Below are 25,050 nucleotides of genomic sequence, written 5' to 3'. Positions count from 1 at the left end.
ACAATATATGTGTTAAAAACCAACTTCCATTGTCAGGGTTTCATATTCAGGAGTTATTGCCTGTATGTAGTTAAGTATGATTTCCTTAAGTTCCGGCTTGTCTTCAGTCAAATTTCATCTAGACTGATTCTGCCTTTTCCTCTCTCCCTTCACTCTCCTGTTTGCAGAAAGGTAACATTATGGACGAAAAGTATCGCGTTGCCAAATAAACTATGCAAATCTTACATTCGATCATCACCTACGTTTCTTTTGTTGATCTTCTAAAGCCTTTTAACATTCAAGTACAATTTTGGGGTGTTACAAAGGGCTGCGTTACTCTAAGCATCTAGAACCATCTTTAGTTGTGTCTGTAGACTCTTGCTTGAAGACTGTCAGTCTAGAGTCTCTGAACAGTTGGGTGACATCAGAAGTGTGCTCAGTGACTAGCCTCAGCCTCCTGGTAATGAGGCCCCTCCCACTGAGCTGAGTCTGGTTCACTGAAGCAGTGCAGATCTGTCTTGTGTGCAGTCTAGTGTCCTTCCCTCTCACAGAAGATGGCCTCCAGTGGAACTTCCTCCTGATGTGACCCTCAGGTACTTTCTGTCACCTTTCCCGTTTGACATTGTCTTTTGAAACTGCTAATCAGACTTCACCTACACTTCCTTAAAACATTGGCGGGCTTTTTATAGTTGAGAGAGAGTGATGGAGAAAGTTTCTGTGGCCACAAAGCCTGTAAAACTGCTTTTTTATTTGCTAGGTCCCTTCGGATCTGCTTTACTGCATGTCAATGTGTTTCTAAATATGGTTTGGCTCATCGTGAGTATAAAGGTGTTGATGTTTTCATTAGATTAAGCAATTTCAAGTTATTATTAGCTTAGCCTGTGGTGGCCCCAGTCTGTAACAGCTGTGTGGTGGGTTTGACTTGTAGTCAGACATTCTTCCTTCACTCAGTGCCGTCTGTGTAGCTCGGCCCTGACTTGTGTGTCTTCAGGATTAGACAAAGTGCAGGAACTAAAGATTGTTTAGAAGTTTTCATTCCATTTCATATTATACATCACATGAGGTAGAGTCGCCTTGTAACATGTAAATTTCTAAATATCCATAAAATATAAATAATTTTGATAATTTATTCCAGAGTAAGATGTTTCCAAGTTATTTATATACTTCATTCCTTGGAAAGTTTCTGAAAACACAGAGCCTCCAGCCCGCCAGCTTTTCCTTACATTATTGTAGTTTATAAATGATCTTGGCAGCTGTCCCAGCGTTCCTTTCATAGCTGTTCCTCCGACATTTTTAATTATTTTGTTTCCCCTTTCCAGCTGTCACTGTATCCACTCCTCCAGTCTGACTGGCCAAATATATGGTGCATTTCTCTTTCACTTGTCAAGAGACCCCTGAAATCTACATAGCATTCAGAATCAGGTGCTGTCACTGCAAATGGCACCAAGATAGAGATGCCGGTAATATATTTATAATTCACATTTAATATATATAGTTGCATACCTTGTCTAACTATGCACAAGAACACATTTAAAATGAGATAATATTTTAACTAGAAGGGCACTAGGAACTGAGAGCCAGTGAGGGAACGACCCACTCACACCTATGCTTGGGTTACATGGCAGCCGCTAGACTGCTGGTTCGCTTTTCCTTTCTCCCACTTGCCCTATAATTGATTGTGCACACTTTTGAGTGATGTTACATGCCTGTATTGTACATGTTCGCTGTGCTTTCTAGCCCTTTATTTCCTTTCTCATTTTGCTTTTGTTCAAGATAACCTTATTGACTTCCAACATTCAAGTCATGGTTTTTAATATAGAGTTTGTCAGAAAAAAAGTGCTATTATTTATGTAGTACTCCAAAGTTTTTAAAAACATTCCATAATAAAATTACCATATAATCTTTAAAATTGCACAAAGAGGGACTAGAGAGATGCCTCAGCAGTGAAGAGCACTAGATGCACTTCCAGATGTCCCAGGCTCTGTTCCCAGCACCCACAGGGTGGCTTACAGCCATCTGTATCTCCAGTTCTAGGGGAGTTGACTTCCTCTTCTGGCCTCTACTGGAACCAGACATTCAAGTGGTGCACGTCACACATGAACCATCACCCATAGCCATAAATAAAAACAAAAACAAGTATAATTATACTATGAGAGGTTAATAATTTGCAGCAGGCTTCTTGACCGGCGAGGAAGAAACACCACCACACGAGGATTCTTCTCAGATCACGCTTTACTGGAGTGCATTTGGTTGAGAGAGAACATGAAGTGAAGGGGGGGGGCAGGAAACGAGAGAGCAGGAGAGAGAGAGAGAGAAGAGAGGGGCGAGAGAGAGACGAGAGACGCGAGAGGCCCCGGGGCACAATGGCGGCTGCTTATATAGGGAATTGGCACACGGGTCACCCTGTGATTGGCTGCCACCATCAGCTGACACCAGACTGCATCGAGACCCTTATCCACAGCACATGCGGGAAGCGGGGGACACGCAGCTCTCAAAGGCATAGCCAAATATGGGGTTGTTTATAACCAACAAGACAGGATGTGGCGCCATCTTGTAATGGCGATCCTGTCCGGCTCACTACAATAGCTGTTTAATAATAATAGTTAAGAAAACCAAAAACTCAGGCAATGTGCTTGTGATTCCAAAGTAGTCACTCTCTTCATGTTCTATTGCTGTGAAGAGACACCACGACCATAGCAGCTCTTATAAGGAAAACATTTAATTGGGTGGCTTACAGTTCAGAGGTTTAGTCCATCATCACCATGGCAGGACACGGTGGCATGCAGACAGACATGGTGATGGAGAAGGAGCTGAACATTCTACACCTTGCAGGTAACAGGAAGTGAACTTTCTCACTAGGCGTGGTTAGCATGCCATAGACCCTAAAGGAGAACCTATTAGATTATTCTGCTAAATGGCCAGAGTATTAAACTGACTCCTAGTGAATGGCTTATTGCTCTGACCATAGATCAATGCACCTCTGAACCCTCATGTGAGCAGTTTCTATTTGCAGTGGATGGTGACTCAGAAACTCACAAGTGGACGTGGTGCAGGTAATGAGAGGATGAGAAATGCTCAGCTCTAAACTGGGCATCGATACTTACCCTCTCTTCCCAGGACTTGGGGACCTGTAGGCAGAGGCTGCTCGTTTGTTTCCCAGCTGCCCAGACCCGAAATATTCACACAAAAACTATATTAACTACAATGCGGTTTGGCTAATAGCTTAAGCATATTTCTAGCTAGCTCTTACATCTTAAGTTAACACTTTTGTATAATTTTGTATTTTACCACGAGGCTCATGGTTTACTGATAAAGTTCCCAAGCTGTCTGTCTCCTTCAGTGGCTATATGGCATCTCTCTGACTCCACCTACTCTTTCTCTCTCCATCTCTGGGTTTCTCTCATGGATTTACTCTGTTAAGCCATTGGCCAAAAGCAGCTTCTTTATTAACCAGTGGCAATAAAACATATTCACAGCATAGAGAGGGGAATCCCACATCAGGGACCATTGTGGAAGAGGAAGTGGAAAGATTGGAGTCTTAGTTTTCTTTTTCTTGAAGTTCTTGTAGGAGAGCAATAATCATTTCGAGTGTCTTAAAACTTGCAGTTGTCAACACTAGAAGAGTGGCATTTCTGTGTGCATAATTGTGACAAGACTTAGTGTTCATTAATTGGACATCTGATGACAAATCACCTGCGCTGCTCTCTGATTTGCTGTTTTCTAAGCAAGGACTCTGAAGGGGGTTTGTTTCTTGTGTGTCTTACCACTCACTGGTCTTGACAAATGTAATCATCCCCCTCTCACCCCCACCTGAAAGAGGAAGTGTTTTTGATTCCCAGCCAGCTCAGCCTAGGCCTTACCCTTCCATTTCAAACACCGCAACTGTGGTTTAGACTCCTGCTATAACTTTCTGGGATTGGCTCATGACTGGAATCTCTCTCTGTCTGAAATTACTCATTGACTCATCCAATTGCTTAAATAAGGTACTTCCTCTCCTAATAGAAGGTTGGCTACAGAAATCAGTTTCCCTAATAAGAACAAAATGAACCTGTACCATAAAAGTTAGTGGGTATGGTGTTTTTTACTGCCTTTTGACGAGTTTTTACTGTAACCTGAAACCAATGAGACCTTTTCAGTACACTGTGCAGTGTCTCTCCCAACAGGTATTCACTGTAATCCTTTTTTTTAGCTTTGCTCTTTTCTGTTTCCACGTCTTAATTTCCCTTCATTTTCTAATACCATGTCACTTCTCTGTGCTAGTTTGGCCAACAGCCTCCCTTGGGGCTTCTCTAATGAGTCAACAAAAGAGGAAGGAAAAAAGCATATACCACTGTATTATTTTTTTTGTCTTAACAGGTTACAAATTGGCATTTAACTACTTAAAAGCAAAACGATATGTGGATGCAATTGACATTTGTCACCAGGTAAATGCTTAAATTACAGTTTCTTTGCTAGTACAGATGGAGGCTGGAGAGATGGCTCAGCTCTCAAAGGCTAGGGCTCATAACTCAAAAGTACAGATGGACAAGTTTCTTTTACTCTCAAAATGTAAACCAATTGAAAGCAATAGACAAACGCAGTCCTTTAGCTAGTTTATTAAATAAATTGTGGAGAAATTATCAGTGTCAGCTCAAAATTTAGAAAATAAGTTTATTTAAAACAAGGACGTGTTTATGATTAGACTTCAAGTAGTAAAGTGTTTGTGTCATTTTAAAGACAAAGGGAAAACATGTTAAACAAAACCCAGTTTGGAAGATATGTGAAGGCCTGGCAAAATGACTCAGCAGTTAGGAACGTCTGCTGCTCTTGCAGAGGGCTCAGGTTTGGTTGCCAGGGCTAATGTGCAGCCCTCAACCACCTGTAACTCCAGGTCCAGGGGGCCCCCACCATCCTTTCTGGCCCTGCAGCACCAGACACACATGTGAAGAGAGTACTGGTTTCCCAGGTCGTTATTTGAAGTGGAACCTTTTGTGAATATATTTGAATCTATTTATTAGAGATTTTTGATTTGTAAATTACAGATAAGATTACTCTATAAAAAGTACTTCTGCATTTCATTCCATTAAAACCCCACAATTAAAATAGCATATTTAAGTTCTTTCCAGGTTTAGAATTTCCACAGCTCCTTTGGACCTGCCATGTCTCGTGATCCTCCATGCAAGCGCGAGTTCCAGAATAAGCTCTTTAAACTGGTTTCAGGTCCCTTCGATCAGATAGTTAAGTTCCCACACTGCTGTAGTGAACATCTGGGGAGGGGACTGCTGTTGACTGCTTTATCTGTAAGAGCGTTTCTCACAAGGTAACTGTGGACGCTACAGACGTGCTCTAGACTCCCACTAGGGAGCAAGCAAGGCTGTGCATCCTAGTGCATGTTAGGGTCACTGGTAGAGCTCTGTCTTTTTAAACCAGTAGCTCCTCACGCTTAGACATGGTATTCCCAGAATCTGAGTGTTCCAACAGTCCAGGGAAAGCTGATGCATGCTCCCTGTAACTTCATCGCCCAGGGTTTGTTAGCCATCTGAAGTAGCTGAGTTACAGAAGTATTACAAGTTGCCCTCTAAGCCATCTGTTTAGGAAGCGTGTATGGGATGTTTCCATGAGTGGTTCCATATTCTGCTGCTCTTACCTGCTCATCTAAATGAGTCACCACTACAGCTGTGGTCGCCTTTGCAAATCTTACAGTTATGGGATTAATACAGTGACCTCTTGGCCGTAATGTCCGTTTATAGTAAGAGTCGTGGTTCCTCATTCTCAACCGTTCATTACAAGTTATTTTGGCTTTCTTTCCCAGGTTCTTGAAGCGCATCCAGCTTACCCCAAAATCAGAAAGGATATACTTGATAAGGCCCGTGCATCTTTAAGACCTTGAAAATGATTATTTCCTTTGAGCTGTTGAGCAGGAGGGGGCAGGGAAGTCACACAGCTCCAGCTGACATGGTCATAGAAGCCCGTCCCCCCCTTCTCCAGCAGAGGCTGCTGCTGTCCACGGATGAACATCTTCTGTGGTGTTTGCTGGTGAGGGGCTGGGTGAGAGCCGGCTTTCCTCTTCCGTTAGCCGCAGATGAGGGAGTTCTGTGATAAAGGCTAGCTCCTGTCTCCAGAGGATATTTTTGTTAAGGTCTAGGTGTTATATCTTTTCTAGAGAGCATTAGATTTTCAACAATCCTATTTAAAGTCTGTAGTTATCTGTTGATTTTTATTATAGTTTATGATATAATCTCATGTAATTTATAAAAAAGATTTTAAATGTATATTTTAATAAAGATTTTTGTCAATATCTGGTTTACATTTTTCTTAGAACTCAAAAGATGCGTTGTTTTGTAGAATAAAGATAATCTCACAGGACAATCTACAGTGTTACATATTAGAGGAAATGGCATTTCTTAGAAAAACCTTTCCTGGAAAAGTTTGAAAGCATGCTTTGCCTCGCTTTGTTATGTTTGTGCTTCCTACTCGCAAAGCTAGTGCGATATTAAATGGTCACTTTCTGAAACCTGTTTAAATAGGTAGCCCGGCAGTTCTTACTCGAAAGCCCCAGGACTGACTGACTCTGACGTATCCCAGTCCGTGTATCTAATAGGTCCGAGGCACAGGTCTGCTGAGAAGGGTGGGCATTGCTTTTGGTCACCACGGACTCAGAAAGCACAGAAGGGGAGTGAACGCAGCTGCAGGCTCAGCTTTTTTATGTCCAAATGCCCGAATCTTAACCAGCTCAGTCCTCAGGGTTCTCTTCAGTGTCTCATCTACATCTTTTTCAGTTTTTTAAAAATATAATAGTCTTCAGTTTTATTTTCACTTTCAATAAAATATTTTAATAATTGGTTTTCTTTAAAATAGATTACTTTGGGAATCGCATCTCTGTGATTTTAGTGTCCCGTTACTGCCAATTATGTGCTATAAAATTCCAATCATTCTTCACCAAAATTGCAACGATAGCATTTCATAAAACTGACAATGACATTTAGGAACTATTTCATATCTAATAAAAACACTTTTACATGTCTTACAACACTTGCTCATTCCAACTCTGGGAAATGTGTTATTCCCATTCTAGAGACTCCAAACTGCCCAACCCCTATTTGTAGAACTGTGAGCATTAACAGCTGCTGATCGTGAGACTCCTCATTGGCTCCTCTGCCCCCTCCAGCTTCCTTCCTTAACAGAGAGTGCGCATGTGCGGGGGAGGGGGGGAGTGGACTGTGAGACATCCCGCACCGACTCGTGTATTTGCACACTGCGCCCCCCCCCCCCCCCCCGGCTCAGTAGTGCTGTTTGTGAACATTCGGAACCTTTAGGAGTACAGCCATGCTGGAGCAAGAGCATCTTTGAGGGTGGGCACTCGGGGCACAGTCCCTTGAACGGCCCTACTCCTTTCGTTATTTTTCTTATCGCTTTAGAAAAGCCTTTGCCAGAGCCAGGCTGGTTTCAATGTCACCGTCCTACCACTCTGGCTCCTGCCACCCTATCTAAACTTTTCAATATTGACCGCCTTAGAATTTTTTTTTTTTCCGCTGAGTTGATTTTTTTTTATGACATCTCTAAATCACAAGTATGCGAAACTTGAAGCTCAGATTAGGCAGCTACCACTCCAAACTACACTTTCAACAGCCGCAGTAGTTTGAGTAGAAGTTTGTACCTGCCTTCAGGATGGAGAAGAGTCATAAGTCTCACAGGTAGAAGAAGCTTCCATGGAGCCTGGCTCTCAATAAATGCCCTCAGGGAAAGGGGAGTCTTTGGAAGTTTAGCATGCTTTGATTTTAACAGGTCTAATGTGATAAGTGGGGGTACCCCGGGGTAGAAATAGTTTTCTTTCCCCAAAGCCATGAAAACCCAGAGCAAGCCTGAGAAGGGAGGGCTTCCTACAGGAAAGGTGGAGGGATTGAGGTTGAACTTTAGGGTTCAAGTAGATTGGAATCAAGACTCTGAGAAGAGCGACCAAAGAAGACAAGTCATTTCCAGAGACTCATGTGGCACTGTTGGTGCTGACTGAGCTCTATAAATAATGCATGGAATGCAAGTGCTGTGCCTATGCACTGCCCTAGAAATAAGGCCGCACAGCGAGTCTTTCCCCGGACCACCAGTCCTGTTTAGAGAAGCACCAGCAGGAGTACTCAGGGATGGAGGGGCCATGGGCAGCAGGGACTCAGGGATGGAGGGGCCATGGACAGCAGGGCCTCGGGGATGGAGGGGGCGTGGGCAGCAGGGCCTCGGGGATGGAGGGGCCGTGGGCAGCAGGGCCTCGGGGATGGAGGGGCCATGGGCAACAGGGCCTCGGGGATGGAGGGGCCATGGGCAGCAGGGCCTCGGGGATGGAGGGGCATGGTTAGCAGAGCTTTTATTTTTCTTTTGTTGTTGCTGAACTGACGATATTCACATTAAAAACAAAAGAAAGAAATAACTAAATATATTCACGTTTATCTAATGATGGGTTGCTATGTGGATATTAAATATATTCAAACACTCAGTAAAATTTTCCAATAATATTTAACTGTTTAAATTGTAAAAGCTGAAAAATATAATTGCTCAAATTATATACCCATTTCTCAAAAATTTATAATTAAAAAAATAAACCAGCCCCATATATAACAATCCCCTTATACATACATACACAAGACTGAGTATATATATCCCATATATATTCTTGTTTTATAATTATAATTTAAACTGAGTTATAATTATTTCTTTGCCATGATGAAAGCCAACGACAATAAACATTTTACAATAAAAATGGGACATTTTAAATGTAATTTTTAGAGGGCAACCTTTGCAAAGTTCCTTTTTACTGTTCAAAGCTCTTAGCAAATATGAATTGGGGAAAAAAAAGAGCTGACATTCATTTCCTAAGTCAAATTTTTCTAATTGTTCAGACAAAATATATTCTAATTTCCTTTGCTTGCCTGAGATCCAGAGTGAGAAGATAGAAGAGAGACTTCCAGGAAATGGCACTGTCTGACAGGACAGAGGAGCCCTTGAAGGATCACACGGAGAATCCCTCACCCAAAGGGGCACAGAGCTATTAGTGACACCCTGAGAATGGAAGGCAAGGATCAGGAGACAGAATAGACAGATATTTAGAAGTCTAATTTTTAGATAAAGGACAGTGGAAAGAAAAGGGTTAATAGAAGTTTTGACTTGCCTGATTAATTTTTAAGAAAGAAGTATTTGGTATTGAAATATTTATGTGGAAAAACCAGTCAATATTGAAGGGAGAAGAATCCAGAGATTTGGGAAAGTTTAAGTAGGAAAACAGTGGGGTGCAGGAACTTTAGAACGAGTCAGGGTTGCACAATTTTTGAAAAGAAATGAAGAAAGGAAACTTCAGAAGGAGATGGCATGTACAAAGGTGTTTGGAGGAACACTTATGCTAATAGGCTTTAGCTATTTTATAGTAAATAGTCTTTGACCAAAGGGCAGCCCCTTGTCCTGCATAAACATGGAGTCTTGGCGCCTGTTTGGCTTGGACTTGAGGGACTTTCCTACTTACTTCCAAGTTCCGAGTTGTGATTGTTAGAAGTCGGCCTTACAGATTTGAGATGGGGGCAAGGGGGTGTGGCACTAGACGTGATAAATCATAGTTCTGAGCAAGTATGTGTCACCTAGCTCTTCCTACCTTTCTTTAGAGCCAGATGTTTTTGAGGCAAACGCTTCACTTTGCAATCTGCCTTACAGTGCTCATCAGGAAAGCTGGTGCGGTGCCCATGAAAGCAATCTGAGCCCATAAAAGAAGACAGCTGAGCAATGGGGTTCTGAATGCCTCCTTCCTAGGGGTGAACCTTCGAAGGGAAGGCGGTCTTTAAACCAGCCTGCTTTCAGATCGTGTGGGTTATTTTTTATCTTCCTTCAAGCAAGTTCTTTTGGCAATCTTAAGCTGTTTTTAAGAAAACAGGGATATTTTAAGGAGGTAATTACTACTTCCGTTTCCACCCAAGGCAGCCTGGTTGTATTTTTAATGGGGGAAGTGATGTAAGCGCCTGAGAAAACACTTGCAGCAGGACAGGTGCTTGGCGGTAGACGGCAGCATCACTCCGATTCAGCTATCACTGGAAGGCTCCCTAAGCTTAGCTGCTCTCAGGAAAAACGGTGAAGCCAAAATGCTGACCTGCAGAAGTGTTCTTTCCAAGAAACTACAGCGAGACCATTGAAATCAGCCGATTCAATAAAAGAAAACTCCTGCCTGAGAGCAGTGTTTATGGAAAATTGCTATTCACGCTCGCCAGGACGGACACGATAAAGTGCAGAAGATAGTGTGACGCAAGAATCACACACACACACACACACACACACACACACACACACACACATATATATATATATATGTGCAAATTTAAATAAGTGAACACGTGCCACACAAGATAGACATGGGCCTATAACCTGGTGTTATTTCTCTGCAGTCAAAACATGTTTTGTTGGATGTGTTGACTAATCATATATTTGTCTGGTTCTGTTCCTGTGTGTTTGTGTGTATGTGTGTGTGATGTTTGTGTGTGTGTGTGTGTGTGTGTGTGTGTGTGCATGTACATGGGTGTTGGATGTGTGCACATGTGCATGTCTATATGTGTATCCAGGCACATAGAGGCCAGAGAAAAACATTACCTTTCATGCCTCGGGACCATCCACATGTTTTATGTTTTGTTATTTGTGTGTTTTAGTCAGAGTGTCTCATTGTCCTGGAAATTGCCAGGTGTGCTAAGATGACCAACAAGCCCCAGAAATAAACCTGTCTTTTCTTCTCCAGCACTGGGTCTCAGAGTGATATCATCATGCCTCGATTTCTTTATGTGGATTCTGGGGGACAGAACTCAACTTGTTGGGCTTCTTTGTAAATACTCACTAGGCTATCAGTCCGGTCCTTCATATGTTTCTTAAAATGTTAAGGATCCATTTGTATTACTGTATAAATTAATTTTCCACCGACAGATATGAATTGTTAAATAAACAATTCATTTGGAAATCATTTCAGATCTGTAGGGAGTTGCACAGATGAAAAAACTGCAAAGGCTCCCACACCAAAACATATTTACCCAGAGACTTATTAAACTAGCTAATATTTATATGCATTTACACAATCACATATAAATAACCGTGGGTCTTTTTTTTTTTTCAGAGCATCCCAAGATTGGCTTGAGTAGCATGCGAGTTACACACACCTCTACCCTCAATTATTTCTTCCATAAGTATATAGTTGCCTGTGTAGTCAAACTGTTGCCATCATCAACATTAGGAAATTCAGAATGGATACAATACCTTCTCGGCTCTTACTGCCAATTGATCCCATAGGATTTTTCCCAACTCCCAGCTTCACCCCCTCGATTAGGATCTACTCTCTGCTCGGCTGCTGTCATTTTAGCCTTGTTTAAATTTTAAGCTTTGGGGCTGGAGAGATGGCTTAGTTGTTAAGAGCACTGACAGCTCTTTCAGAGGTCCTGAGTTCAATTCCCAGCAACCACATGGTGGCTAACAGCCATCTATAGTCAGATCTGATGCCTTCTTCCTGCATACAGGTGTACATGCAATAGAGCACTCATAGACATAAAATAAATAAATCTTTAAGTTTCAAACTTTCTCTGTCTTTTATGCCATGCATTTTCTAGGTAACTACAGTCCCCCACAGCACCAATTTTTATGCTGTAATACTACTTATTTGGGGTTTATCTGATAATTCCATTTGAGATCATAAACATCATGGCCAGCACAAAACATGAGTGTTATGTCCTCAGAAAATCACATCTAAAAAATCACGCAAGTCCATTTGCCTGGCAGGTGAATTGGCTTTGATTACCCAGAGTTCTGCATGTATAGCTTTATTTCTCTTTACAACTATAAATCTATAAAGAGACACTTTGGGAATCACATGGGCTTACCACTCTTCTTCCAAAACTCCCTCTACCTGTGCTGTTAGTCTTGTTTGATCCCATTTCCTCTTAAGATATTACCTCTTTCTCCTCCAATGTACAGCATTCAGTAACCAGAAGTTTACTATATGAGAGGATATTTTCCCCATTTTAAATCTATAATTTAGCCTGCCGGGTAAGGAATTTCAGGTTTTCGGAATCCTTCATAATTTGTAAATGTCTTTAATAATTCTGGTGCTCAAGCTTTTTCAGGTTTGGCATCTGAAGTCCCTTCAGCCAATTCCTGTGTCCTTGTGACACCCTGCATTATTCAAGTGTGTGTTGCTGTGGAATAATGCTATTGTACGCTGTCAAGATTTCTTACTCATACTGGTTTAATAAAATGCCAGTAGCCAGGCAGGAAGTATAAATGGGGCAACCAACTAGAACAATTCTGAGACGAGGAAAAGCAGAGGTGCAGTCACAAGCCAGACACAGAGGAAGCGAGATAAGAATGCCTTACTGGGAAAAGGTACCAAGCCACGTGACTAAACATAGACAAGAATGATGGATCAATTTAACTTGTAAGAGCTAGTTAACAATAAGCCTGGGCTAGTAGGCTAACAGTTTATAATTAATATAAACCTCTGTGTGTTTCTTTGGGACTGAATGACCATGGGACCAGATGGGACAGAAACTTCTGTCTACTGTGTATGCTTCCTTACTTTCCAGCATGACGAGGTCCCCTAGATTCAATTTCTGATTACTCTGCCCAGGGCCTTGGAATCCAGGCAGTTCCATTCTGTGGCATTTAAACAAGACTGAAAAGACATGATTCCCTTTCGGGGGGGTTGATATTTGAAATTCAAACCTGAGGTAGGAGAAATGATAGACAGCTCAGAGGTTAAAATCATTTTCAGCCAAATCTGATGACAGGAGTTTGATCCTTAGAACCAATAGAATGGAAGGTGGGACCTGACACCCACAAATCATCCTCCATTTTCCACACACATAAAAGAATCCTTGTACCCACACACTTATACAACAAATAAATAAAGGAAAAATAATTGAAATATGGATACACAAATCTGTTCTTTGATCCCAGGGTATAAAATTGTGCTCTTTCTGCAGTCAGTAAACATGCATACATGCATGAAAACACATATATATGGATCACATAGGTGTACTTTGTTTCATGTGTACATGTATATTTTAGGAATCACAAAATCCCATCAATTCCAACTCATTCCACAGAGCTTCTTGCTTCCACCAGAATTATTTCCATGAGTCTTCATACTGAAACCCTGGATCCTAGCTCATTCATTTCTCATTAATCCAATGAAAGTGGTTCGGAATTATTTCACCCCAGCAGCCACAACAAACACAAACTCTCTGAAGCCCATTTGTTTGCAGTCCTCCCTGCCCAGCACACAAGCACCGCCAACTTTGATTTTTAGTATTGATCCATGCAGCCTATCTTAAAATGTCCCCTTAACCATACCCTAGTGGCATGGAGCATTGAAAAAGTCACAGGAAAGAATGCCTTGTAGCTACGAGCCTCTGCTGTGCTCCACAGAGCTCCATTGCTGTTTCCTTCTAAAGGCTCCTCCCCCCTGCAGAATGAATTCCATCTCTTCCCATGCCAACAGTGTCACATTAATGAGGTAGTGACAGAAAGGAGAGAGGAGACTCTGAAGCTTTCAACAAACCACCAGGTGGTGAAGAACGTGAGTGGATCATTGTTGTTAAAACGCATAGAGCAATGGCATCATTAGAAACTGAGTTATCTTTCCGTGGACCCTAAGTATTTTCAGATTCTGCTGTGATGGTCTACATGGCAGTTATAAATATTTCCCAAAATACTGAGGAAAGTGTTGTCTTCCTATATTACTAAACAATGTGAGTTTCTGATTTACAACAGCCAACACTGTTTTCCCCCCTCCGCCTATCCTTCCAGATGCTGCCCAGCTCATGGAGCGAATCTTGGTCTCGTCTTGAAAAGGATTTATTTCCCCTATTCTTTATTTTGTATTTACATTTTATATCTACTTTCTTGAATCCTACAGACTCATAAAATGGTTTTGAATAGCATAGCTGCAGAGATGATGGGGAGGTCAGCTATGTTAATTTCAAAGCGCCCCAGACTTCGGTGTGAGGTTGCCTAGCAACCCATCTCTCAGGCCTCCTTTGTGGGAGAGAGAAGAGAAAGCAATTCTGTATACGCTCAAGCTGAGATGGCTTTAGAAAGCGAAAAATCCTCCGCTAAAGGTCCGGCATAACCCCTGCTTCTCCTCTCTTGCCCACTCTGTGCACTTCACACATGATGAGAGAAAGATCCTGTCCTTTGATGACGGAGCTCTGATACAGACCTAAAATAGAACTCAGAGAGATACGGTCAAACAGTGCAAGTGACCTGTTACCTTGCATTAGCTTGAGATGCGATAATTAAACTGCCCACCTTCCTTTTTCTCTTATATGAAAGTATACTTTCCCCTCAAGTTCTTAAAGCCAGTGATGTTAAATGAAACAGCAGTTGCCTGCTGTGCATATGTTACCATAGCGACCTGAGCCAGGAGTGGTGTTTTTCTCCTTAGGCACAGGATGGCTGAAATATGTTCATCCAGGGAACCCAAGCAGCATGTTGACTAGAAATCAGCGTCTGGGAGGAACCTGCTCTGTTCCCTCTTATCCACACTAACTTGGAAAAAAAAATAATAATGAAGCCCTCTGCTATTCCCTCAACCGCTGAGAACCAAACTGCAGTGGGTAGCAGAGGAGCCCTGGCAGAAGGCAAATAGAGGAAGGTGAAAAAGAGTAGCAAAACCTGCACCAGTGGCCGAGAGAGCTAGACAAGATATTCTACCCCTTCAAACAGCACCAAAAACAAATTGAAAGGGGACAGCTGGAGATTTGCATTGTAAAAATAGTTAGGTACAGTTTTAAAACCGTTTCTAGCCCATCCTCTATGGTTATGTTCTAAGGAGACAGCACAATACAGGAGCACAGTTTGGTTCAGATCAATATAATTTTAATAGACTCTCTCTGACTTAGACCAGCATGAGGCACCCCACTTTGTACTCGGTTTGACCTGCCTCTAATCGTGGATAAGAACAGAGAGGCCCCCGTAGCATCCTGTGCTTTGGAATCAGACAATCTGGGGTTTCAGCCTTCTTAACAGTGTGACTCGGGGCAAATTCTCCAGGCTTTTGAAGTCTCTGTCTTCCGGTGGTACTTAAGGGTAGACTGTTGACATGCAAACGAGCCTACAGATGGGAGGCAGCTGATTCAACACTGACCTGCTGTCAGGAATGTGGTTTGAGCAAGGAGTGCTCACAGAGCAGGTGGGAAATGCCCTGCAGTGTGCTTAGTAAGGGAGCCATCCTGGAGCACCAGCCAGAAGGATCACAAAGGAACCTGACGACAGACTGCTCAGCCTGTTCACACCTATGCGACGTCATCCTCCGTGCACACTGACAGGGCACTCTTTAAGGGTCAGCCCCCAAACCCTTTTTAAAGAAAAAACATTCTTACATATATTTTACAGCTAAATCTTGTTTCTGGGCTCAGATGATTATGCCTAGCACAGCCGTCAACCTGTGATGCTGAGGAACTTGCCTTTAAGGAGGCAGTGCAAAGAATGGGCTGCTCTGTCCGAATGCAGTTTCCTAGAGGGACGCCCGGTGCTGCCGGCAGTGAGATAAAATGCACTATGCATCCGTTTCTGAAATACCTCGTCAGGGCATGCATCTCCAACAACAGGGTGTCTTCTGGTGATTAGTATGTCATTGGCATTGCTTATGGAATGCATACGCCTCTTAACATTTCAGATTACTGTCCTTTCGTTTTAGAAATGAGGGGTAGAGCTCAGAGAACATGATTTATTTACCACATCCATTCACCATTGTGTGTGTATATGTATGTATATGTATATATAATTAAAATTAGAATATAATTCAATAAACCCATTATATTATATATAATATAACTATTATGTTATCATATAATATATAACATATACAAAAATCAATTTTAATTTTAATTATAGTTTAATTTTATATAGAGTAATCCCACACCCAAGGGGAGTGTGTGCTCAAGGCATATCCCCTAGTGTTCTGACACTAAACGGCAGTGAAAACTTGAGATGTGAGACCTAGTGAAAGGTGATTACGTCACCTAAACCTTCACCTCTGAAGAGATTAAGGTAGTTCTCCCAAGACTCAAGTTAGAGCCTCCAAGACCAGATTATTATTATAAAAAAATCAGAACTGTCCCCCACTCCTGCCTCTGGCTTCCTGTTGTAGTCTGTGATCTATACAACCATGAGACCATCACAGGAGGCCAGCTGACCATCTATCTGCCTCCAACACTGTATTCTGTGCAAGCCGTGTTTGCTCATAAATTACCCATCCTATACCCAGGCATAGCTAATCATCTACATTTAAAAAGCGTATTTTAATTAAAAATAGAGAAAACATTAAATTTTCATTTCATCATTTTGTCATCTTTTTTACACAATGTCTTATCAAGTTGCCCACGATGGTCTTAAGCGTGTGATTTTTTTTGCCATAGCACCCCAAGTGAAGCAGCACACCTGCCTCTACACTGTAATTCCATTTATTTCCTTTCTACCAGATCAGATGTCTGCCATCTACTAAGACTACTGCAAGACTTTCTACTTTACAAGCCAAAGACAGTCATAAAGATCCATATGCCTGCATTTTGGTATTGTGTTGGCATAGAACTCTCTGAACTTTTTATTGCTCTTACTGTGTTGAGTTTTATATTTATATATTGTTTAATTGTCATGTAAAATGCACCTTAACCACCATCTCAACTGCCTTGAAAGATGAGGAGAAACTTGGAGAGGATCAAATCAGACTGGCTTACTGGAGCCCTAAGGATTCCCTATTATGCCATTGGCCAAGTGTGAGTAATAACACCTTCATCTTCTTGGGATCATATGTCTGTCCTGGGGCATCAGTCAAACAAGGAAGGCAATCCAAGAAGATAGATCAGTGTCACTCCTTCAGGGGCTCAGCACAAACAAGATGTTATCTGGTAAAGTGAATTTATCTGAAGAGGCAGAAGGCAAGTGAAGACAGCAAGCCCTTAGGGAGGAAGAGATGATTCTCCGGATGGATTCTAGGGCTCTGTCTGATAATGACTCCACTGTAAATGCCACCTTGCTGACACATGCTAAGAGCAAAATATCATTTCAAGGTTGCTCAAGGTCCTAGCGATTTAACTATAAAACTATGACCGCCTCACTTTCCCTCTCTCATCTCATGGACACAACATACTATCCTCTCTCTTCTCCTGCTTCCACAGAAGAACCCCTTACTTTATTGAACAGAAATCAACTCTCTTGTTTATGTTTTTGATATTTAGTTAATGCTCCAAATTTTCCTGTTGTGGCTCTTATTTAAGAAATTTTATCATTTTCATAATAACTAATATAGAAAATTCTCCAACATTCAGCTCTTGGATGATAAGCATTGGTATCCTTTAGACCCAAATGGTTAACAGCATGATCCTAAGCCAGTCTTCTACTGCTCAACTACAAGAGAATCTGAAACTGGACTCTCTTCCGAGGCAGCAAGGAACAAGAGAAAAACAGAACCCTTGGTTCCACGTGAAAATAATCAGCATTTTGTCTTCCGCTACCACACACTAAATAGTTCTGGACAATCAATATTCTGAGTGCTAGACAAATACCACAGAATCAGCAGAATAAAGGAAAGATATTTGTAAAATATTATCTTTAAAAAACGCGACAGTATTGCTGAAGAATTGGGGAGAAAATCAGAACAGTAAAAAAAAAAAAAAAGTGTCCTTGTCTAAAGAGTTCCTGGATTGTGCTTGCCTTTCTGTCAATCATCCTGCTGCCTCCGTGCAGCTGTCCCGCCCATCCTAGACTCCCATCTGTCGGAAGAACATGGCCATCTGTACCAGTACTGATGATCAATCCTTTCACACAACCAAGTTCTTTTTTAAAAAATTGTCTAATTGTTGTACAACTGAGAAGTCTTCGTTGAACTTGTCTCCAGTTCGTCAAGTTACATTAGGGTTCTTCTCCAGCTAAGGATCAAGTCGGAGTGATGTGGAGAAAAGCCCTGATTTCAGGATAAAAAGCCCTGCCCGGGGGGGGGGGGGGTCTGTACTAGTATCCTACTGCACAGTGGTTGGCTCCCAACAGCACAAGTTTTTTTTTTTTTTTCTCTCTCTCTCTCTTAGGTTAGAAGTCTGAAATGGGTCTTCTATGCCTGAAAGCAGGGTGCAGGGTGTTACCAAGCTGTCTTCCTTTGGGAGTTCAAGGGTAGAGTTTGTTCTTTGAACTCACCAGGTTTTAGAAGGCTCCTGCATTTTTTGTGGGGTGGGGAGAGGCTCATGGTCAATCACTCCAATGGGTTTCTGCCATCATAACTTGTCTTAACTTCCATCTCCTTCCTTCCCTAGTGAGGAGCCTGTGCCTGTAGTGGCCTGAAGTGGTTCCTGGCGGACAGAGAAAGGTGCTCCCCCCATTAATGCAGCCACACCTGCAGTTTCTCTTGCCCTGACAGTTAGCACACCCGCCGTTCTAGAGATTGGTATGTGGACATCTTTGGGAAAGTGATTTGCTTTGCTGCTTACAAGGCTGGAGCCATCTCAGGCCGACAACCCTGAAATCCCAGAACCTTACCGCAGCACGTCAGGATGGTGTGTGAGGATGGCAGGGTCTTTGCCTTTACCTTTGACCTGTTGGGCTGTGCCCATTCTTCTGGTCATAGTCTATAGGATAGTGTGAAGACCTTGGGAGAGACCATCCCTATTCTCAGCACGTAGGGACTGTGCGACCTTGGACAGTTTCCCAGGCTCTCTGAGCATCCATATTCATTTCTCTTGCCTGGTACCACCCAGGGGATACAGGCAGAGGTTCACCTGAAGAAGCATCTTTGGGAATAATACTGATGAAAGAAACGGGGGTGAGAAGCAGGGCTGGACTGTGCAGCAGGTTTCTGCTGATCTCCAGGGGCCTCTCTGCTGCTAGAGGAGCCCCTTCAGGGTTGGCCTTTTTAAATCCAAGTAGACAGGCCTTTGTCCCTGATGAAACAACCCAGCAGTGCCAGGTTAAAGTGGAAGAGTGAGACATTTGCCTGGAGGCAAAATTTAGGCCCATCCAAATCTTCAGTGGTCAAAATAGCGAATGTATTTACACATCATTGTTAAAAAAAGATATAAAATCGTGAAAAATCACAATGTACAAGCTATCAAAACCTATATATAAATGTGTGATCAGTGTTTATGTGGAGACATATCCAAGTCTCTGGCAAAAAGAAAAACTTATCCATACTGATGGTATTGTTATATAGAACTGTGATGGTATTGTTATATAGAACTGGACAGGATCTGACCTTTTACATTCAGCTGAGGAGGCCAGCTCCTCACTTAACTTTCCCCAGGCCTAGCCCTGCACGCACAGGCAGTGAGAGAAAGCAGTCTCACGCCAAGGACAGTTCCTGGAGAGGCTTGGCTGGGAGCCATCCGCAGCCAACACTTCTGGCACCAGACGGATGATGGCCTTGATCCTGCCCTAAGACGCAGTCGGGGAGCACGGAAAGGATCCACTGTGGGATAAAGCCTCCTTCCCAGAAGGGTACCCCGATGGCATCTAGTCATTTACTGTCTGAGGTAGAGACGCTCTGGCAGCCTCCTGCAGCCTCGAGGCTAGTTGTATCAGGTGCCACGGAATGGAATCTCAGCCCAACAGGGACCTGACCTCCCCCTTTCCCTTCTCCTGGCAGCTTGAATGAATGAAAGGTCCAGGTCGCTGACTCAGACCTGAAGCTGCCATTAAGATGCCGAGGAAACCCGGCTTTGATCTATGGCTCACTGGCTTTGGCTAGAGTTTCTAAGCAAATAATCCAAAGCAAAAAAGCATCATTCTATGCCCTGGCCTTTTAATCCCAAAGCATCTTCTTAGGGTGTAGCTCACAACCAAGCTGCTGGTCAGATGCAAATCCTTTGTTGCTGGGAAAAATGAAAAGAAGTCGAGAGTGAGCTCTCACAGATGCTAGTGCACTTCCTGGTGCATTTTTCGGTGCATCTAGCACACACGGCATGTTCTAGAACATCAGCGGAAGGAAAACTGTAAAGTCTCCGTGCTCATTCAAAGACGAGGGGGTCTCAAAGGGAGAGAGAGTTTGTAATATTTGAGAATACGGGAGATTTTTCAGAAGGGGGAGGGGCTTTCAAAGCAGGGCAGAGGGGCACAGGTCAGAATCTCCTGAGAAAGATTCTTGCCTAAAGCAATGTCCATCAGAGGGGTTTGAACACTTCACACCATCTCCTCGAAAAGATGTTCCGCTTAGTGCTGCAAATCACCGTGACTCTTTGGGAGACCTAAGTCGCATCCGACAAACCCAGACAGCAAAGGGAGGGGGCGTGTCAAGAGCTGGAGCAGATGCAGTTAATGCAAGGCGAGCCTTTACACCAGTCGCTGAAGTGCAAGCGGCTGCAGTTTTGTCATGAGTCGTATTCAACAGTAGAGACTGAATGGGCTTTAAAGCCTATCAATTGTTGAAAACAAAAACCTTTTTCAGCAACCCTGGGGATTTTCGATATTAATTTTAAGCTTAAATTAGCAGAAGGAAAGGGACGGCACTTGTTTATCTTTCGCCGAGCCTCCTTGGAGGTGAAGCGGATTGGCGCTGCAGTTTGTCTCCTGGCTTGACCCTGGCAGTTATCTGGCTGTTTGTTTGCTGTAGATTACACCCCCTGAAGGAACGCAAACCCCTCGGTGATGCCCACGGGAAAAGCTGCACAGCCTCTGAGTGCTGTGCTATTTAGATAACACATTTCCACATTGTATAGGTTTCTTTTCTAACTTTCAGATCATTTAACAAAAAATGATTGTTCCAAGATGCTTTTCTAGCCACACAGTTTTAGTTTTTTCTTGCTGACTTCCTTTTCTTCTCTTCTCCTTCCCCTTCTCCTTTTCTCTTTCTCCTTCTTCCTTCTCTCTCTTTTTATTTCCCTTGGAATTTACCCTTTCTGATTTTGGACTTCTGTTAGGCAAGAAGAGTGATGATGTATGTATATAAATTTAATTTCCCCCTGGTGGCCTTTTAAGTTAAATACTCACTTCCCTTTCCTGATAGTCATTTCCTCACAGTCTAAAAACATCCCCCCCCCCCATGCTGCATCCTAGCTGGCTTTATGATATCTGTATGAAGGCACAAAGTGTAAGCCAGTGTGTCTTGAGAATCCAAGACTTGAGAATGAAATTCAAAAGGCAGATAGAAACATTAAAGACGACAAGCTGAAATGAAGATGGAATTGAAGAATTCAAAAACTCAATTAGAACATTGCAACTAGAATTAAGCAAGTATACCAAAAATGGAAGGGGAAAAGCCTACAAGGCCTCAGTCTTACATAAAAATTAAGGAAATCTGAGAAGCGGAGAAATAGCCTTCCCCAGGGAAGAGAAAAGCAACTGGTTACCCAATAACAAATGGTCTTCCCTAAAAACATACATACAAGTAATATTATACAGAGCGAGCAGGCTATATTAAGGAATGTATATATATTACATATAAGGAATATATAATATATATATTATACGTAGCCATGGAGTTCTAGTGATCTGCCTCCCTCCACTTCCCCAGTGAGAAGATTATAAACACGACCTACTGAACATAGTTTCTTAGGTATGTTCTGGGAATTGAACTCGGTTATCATTATTTCTAATCAATCTCTTAATTAACTGAGACATCTCCCCAACCAATTTTAACACTTTTGGGGAGGACCAAGCATAACATGTAAATGCATACTTTGGCAGTGTAATGTAATAGTATACATACACACAGAGAGATCATATATACAATAATGAATAAAATTTAAAAAATAATTTTAAAAATACACACACACACACACACACACATATATCTACACACCCACACAAATGGTAGGTAGAAGCTGAGAAAGACACCTGATGCTGACCTCTGGCCCAACACACACATAACCACGTGTACCCACATACTGGTATGTACCTCCCCACACATGAGCATACGTACACTACATACACATACACACACAACTTAAAGAAATGTAAGTAAAAACTAAAGGACCATTTTCGGTTGTTTCTGGAAAACAATTGGAGAGTCCTTAAAAAAAATGTTATCTATTAACACCAATTTAAGAAATGATTGGATTAGAAAATGTTCAACCCTTTGTATTTGATTCTAGTAATCTACATAATGCAATTCAAAAAGTCAGCCCTTTAAACCTTTTAAGTATGGTTTTCATTGTCTACCAATATAAATATATAAATACGTGTATTTAGAATCACTCCTGAAGTAAGTGAGTTGTGCTTTTGTTGGTCAATGGTCATTTGCTTGAACTGGAAGCACACCAAAGACACGTGCAGAGCACAGACCCCCAAGCCCTTCTTCAGTAGTTGTACTTCTGCAAAAAGAGCTGGTGTCTGATGCGTAAGGGAGACAATGATGCAAGAATCCAGACGGATGTAAGCACACTATTAAATGTCTTTGCTTCCAAGTTTAGATAGCAGCTTGGGGAGTGTTGTCCAGTAGGGCCAAGTGACTATTATTATTTTCATTTCTAAAAATGAAATAATAGCATTCAGTAGTAAATGTTATTTTTAAGATGAGTTGAAAGTAATTCATGTACCATCACTCTGGCAAGCCCTGTGCTTTGTGTTTGAAGGACTGATGTTCGCAGGGCACACTTCAGGCATCAGTAGCCACGCTAAGAGTTTAACCTCAAAGGACTTCCAGTGAAAACATGATCGGGTTACAGGCCCTGTGGCTGAGTGCGTAGACACAGCTACATGCATGGGCTTTCTTACCTTTTATATCCGGAGGGTGGTGTTTGAATGTGAAGAAAAGATCGGGGTCCTCATCAAACCTCTCTAGATTATGTAATGTTTATACCAATGCTAAATTTTGCTGTGGCTGTAACTAAGAGAAGAATAAGATTCAGGTTTTTTAAAAATTTTTTATGGTTTATTTAATTTTTTATTTTATGTGCATTGATGTGAAGTGTCAGATCCCCTGGAACTGGATCTTCAGACAGTTGTGAACTGCCATGTGGGTGCTGGGAATTGAACCCCAGGTCCTTTGGAAGAGCAGTCAGTGCTCTTAACCACTGAGCCATCTGTCTAGCCCCTCAGATTTTTTTTTTAAGTTTCTGAAAAACTACAGTTAGCAGAAGAGAGAAAAGGGAAAATTATTCCAAACTCACTGGTAAAATTCAAGAGCTGTGGTAGTAAAATTCTCCTCATGCCTTTGATCGAATACCTTAAAAATGAAATGGATACACAAAGAGATATTTGTGGACAAATTTTATATGAAATTAATGTGAACGGGAAGGATTTCCTACGCTAGGTACCACAAAGTTTTTGAGTTCCCTTGGATATCTGAAACAAGTATTGAAGCCTTGAAGGAAGTAGAAAGCAATTTGTCTACATGCTTCATACCAGACACACGAATTTTATTTTTGTCCACACAGAAAGATGTACCTGTATTAGCTCTGAGGGTGGCTGAGAAATGGCCTGACACGGAAAATCCTAAAGACAGAGAAAGAAAACATCCATGAAATACAAGCTTGCATGCTGTAAATAGCTCATGGGAGCTTCTAAAACACAGACAAAAAAAAAAAAAAAGAACCTCCAAAACTTGTATATATAAGATGAACCCCTTAAACTCTCACACCCTGAGGCCTTTACAGGCATTCCTGGGCCACCCTCAATAAAATTATGGAGACACCAGGCACCCTATGCCTAAGGCAAATGATCAATTTTTATTCACTGAAAGCAATAGAATATTTTACTAAAATGGTTGAATTTTCTAAAAATGGAGGTGAACTCCAAAGAAGTCACAGGTTAAACAGCAACACTCATATAAAATCCATCATTCTCCATAAGCTCAGTTAAATGACACACCTTCTTATTTAGCTTATTTCGACATTCCTCTCCTTCTGATGATCTCGGTGATAGGTGTAAGGCCATGCATTCTGGATTTCCCAGTTTTTATTTTGTTCTTTAATTTGTCTGCTTATTATTTATTTTATCAATTACATCTAATTTCTTACCTCATTAACAAACTCTAAAACTCTTCTTTCCTTGAAAATATATATTCTGGGCCCCTAACAAAAATGTCAAAAGTGTATGATTTGGGAAAAGAGGAAATGTAACAACTGTCTTAGGAGTTTCTTACTTGTCAAATAAGACTGAACAGAAATATATATATATATATATATATATATATATATATAATTGGCATATTCTTTATTTTTAAGTAAAGTGGTCACATAGACCTGAGTGGCTGAGTGGGCTGGGGAAACTATGCCTTATGCAAACCCGGCTGAAAAACTCTGTGCTCTTCCATACCCTGTAACACTCTAACTCAACACTCCCTACTCAGAAGCAATTATTGGGCTGATTGTTCTCGTCCATGAAAATAAGAACAATGAACAAATTCCAAAGACTTGCCAAGACATCTTTAATTACATGACCCCATGGTCAAATCTAAAAACTAGCCTTTTTTAGATTTTCAGAAAGAAAATCCTCTATTCCTATCATCACTTCCTTGCACAAGCTCCTGGTATAATTCCTTTCATAATGAAAATCAGAGGACCCATTTTTTTTTTTAACTAAATCATCCAAAATCATCATAAGCTATTTAGCCAATACAAAAAGAACTTCCTTCTATGGCCCCTTGAGTTGTCTTTGGGGGTCTTGGGTACAGAGAGATGATGCATCACATCACAGCTCACAGCACAGAGTCACACTGTGCTGGACAGTTTTATGTCAACTTGACACAAGCAAAAGTCATCTGAGAAGAAAGAAGGTCCATTAAGAAAATGGCGCATCAGACGAGATCAGGTCCTTTCAAAGGCCATACATAGATCTAATCTATGTGAGAAGTAGAAAAAGACAAGATCTCCTGAGTACATTGGGAGCATAGGGACCTTGGGGACAGGGTTGAGGGGGAGGGGAGAGGCAGGGAGGAGAGCAGAGAAAAATGTAAAGCTCAATAAAAATCAACAAAAAAAAAAAAAAGAAAGAAAAGAAAAGAAAATGGTGCAGGCCTTTAATCCCAGCACTTAGGAGGCAGAGATAAGTGGATCTCAGTGAGTTCAAGGCCAGCCTGTTCTACCAAGCGAGTTCCAGGACAGCCAGTACTGTACACAGAGAAACCCTATCTCAAACTCTTCCCCCCACACTGTTGCGGGAGGTCCT

General features: G+C 41.8%; 1 protein-coding gene across 3 annotated transcripts in view; it reads left to right on the top strand.

The window, feature by feature from the left end:
- Nucleotides 1-6,165, top strand: part of Ttc21b (tetratricopeptide repeat domain 21B) — a 60,145-nt gene extending 53,980 nt beyond the window's left edge. For all 3 annotated transcript variants that reach the window (XM_013346035.2, XM_005346499.3, XM_026778302.1), the window contains 2 exons: nucleotides 4,336-4,403; nucleotides 5,771-6,165. In XM_013346035.2, the coding sequence (XP_013201489.1) occupies nucleotides 4,336-4,403; nucleotides 5,771-5,848 (146 nt within the window). In that variant the 3' untranslated portion in view covers nucleotides 5,849-6,165. The remainder of the gene's footprint in view (nucleotides 1-4,335; nucleotides 4,404-5,770) is intronic.
- Nucleotides 6,166-25,050: the final 18,885 nt, after the last annotated feature.

This window comes from Microtus ochrogaster, chromosome 4 (assembly GCF_000317375.1).
Source record: "Microtus ochrogaster isolate Prairie Vole_2 chromosome 4, MicOch1.0, whole genome shotgun sequence".
Taxonomy (NCBI): Eukaryota; Metazoa; Chordata; class Mammalia; order Rodentia; family Cricetidae; genus Microtus; species Microtus ochrogaster.
This window is presented reverse-complemented; position numbering and strand designations above follow the sequence as displayed.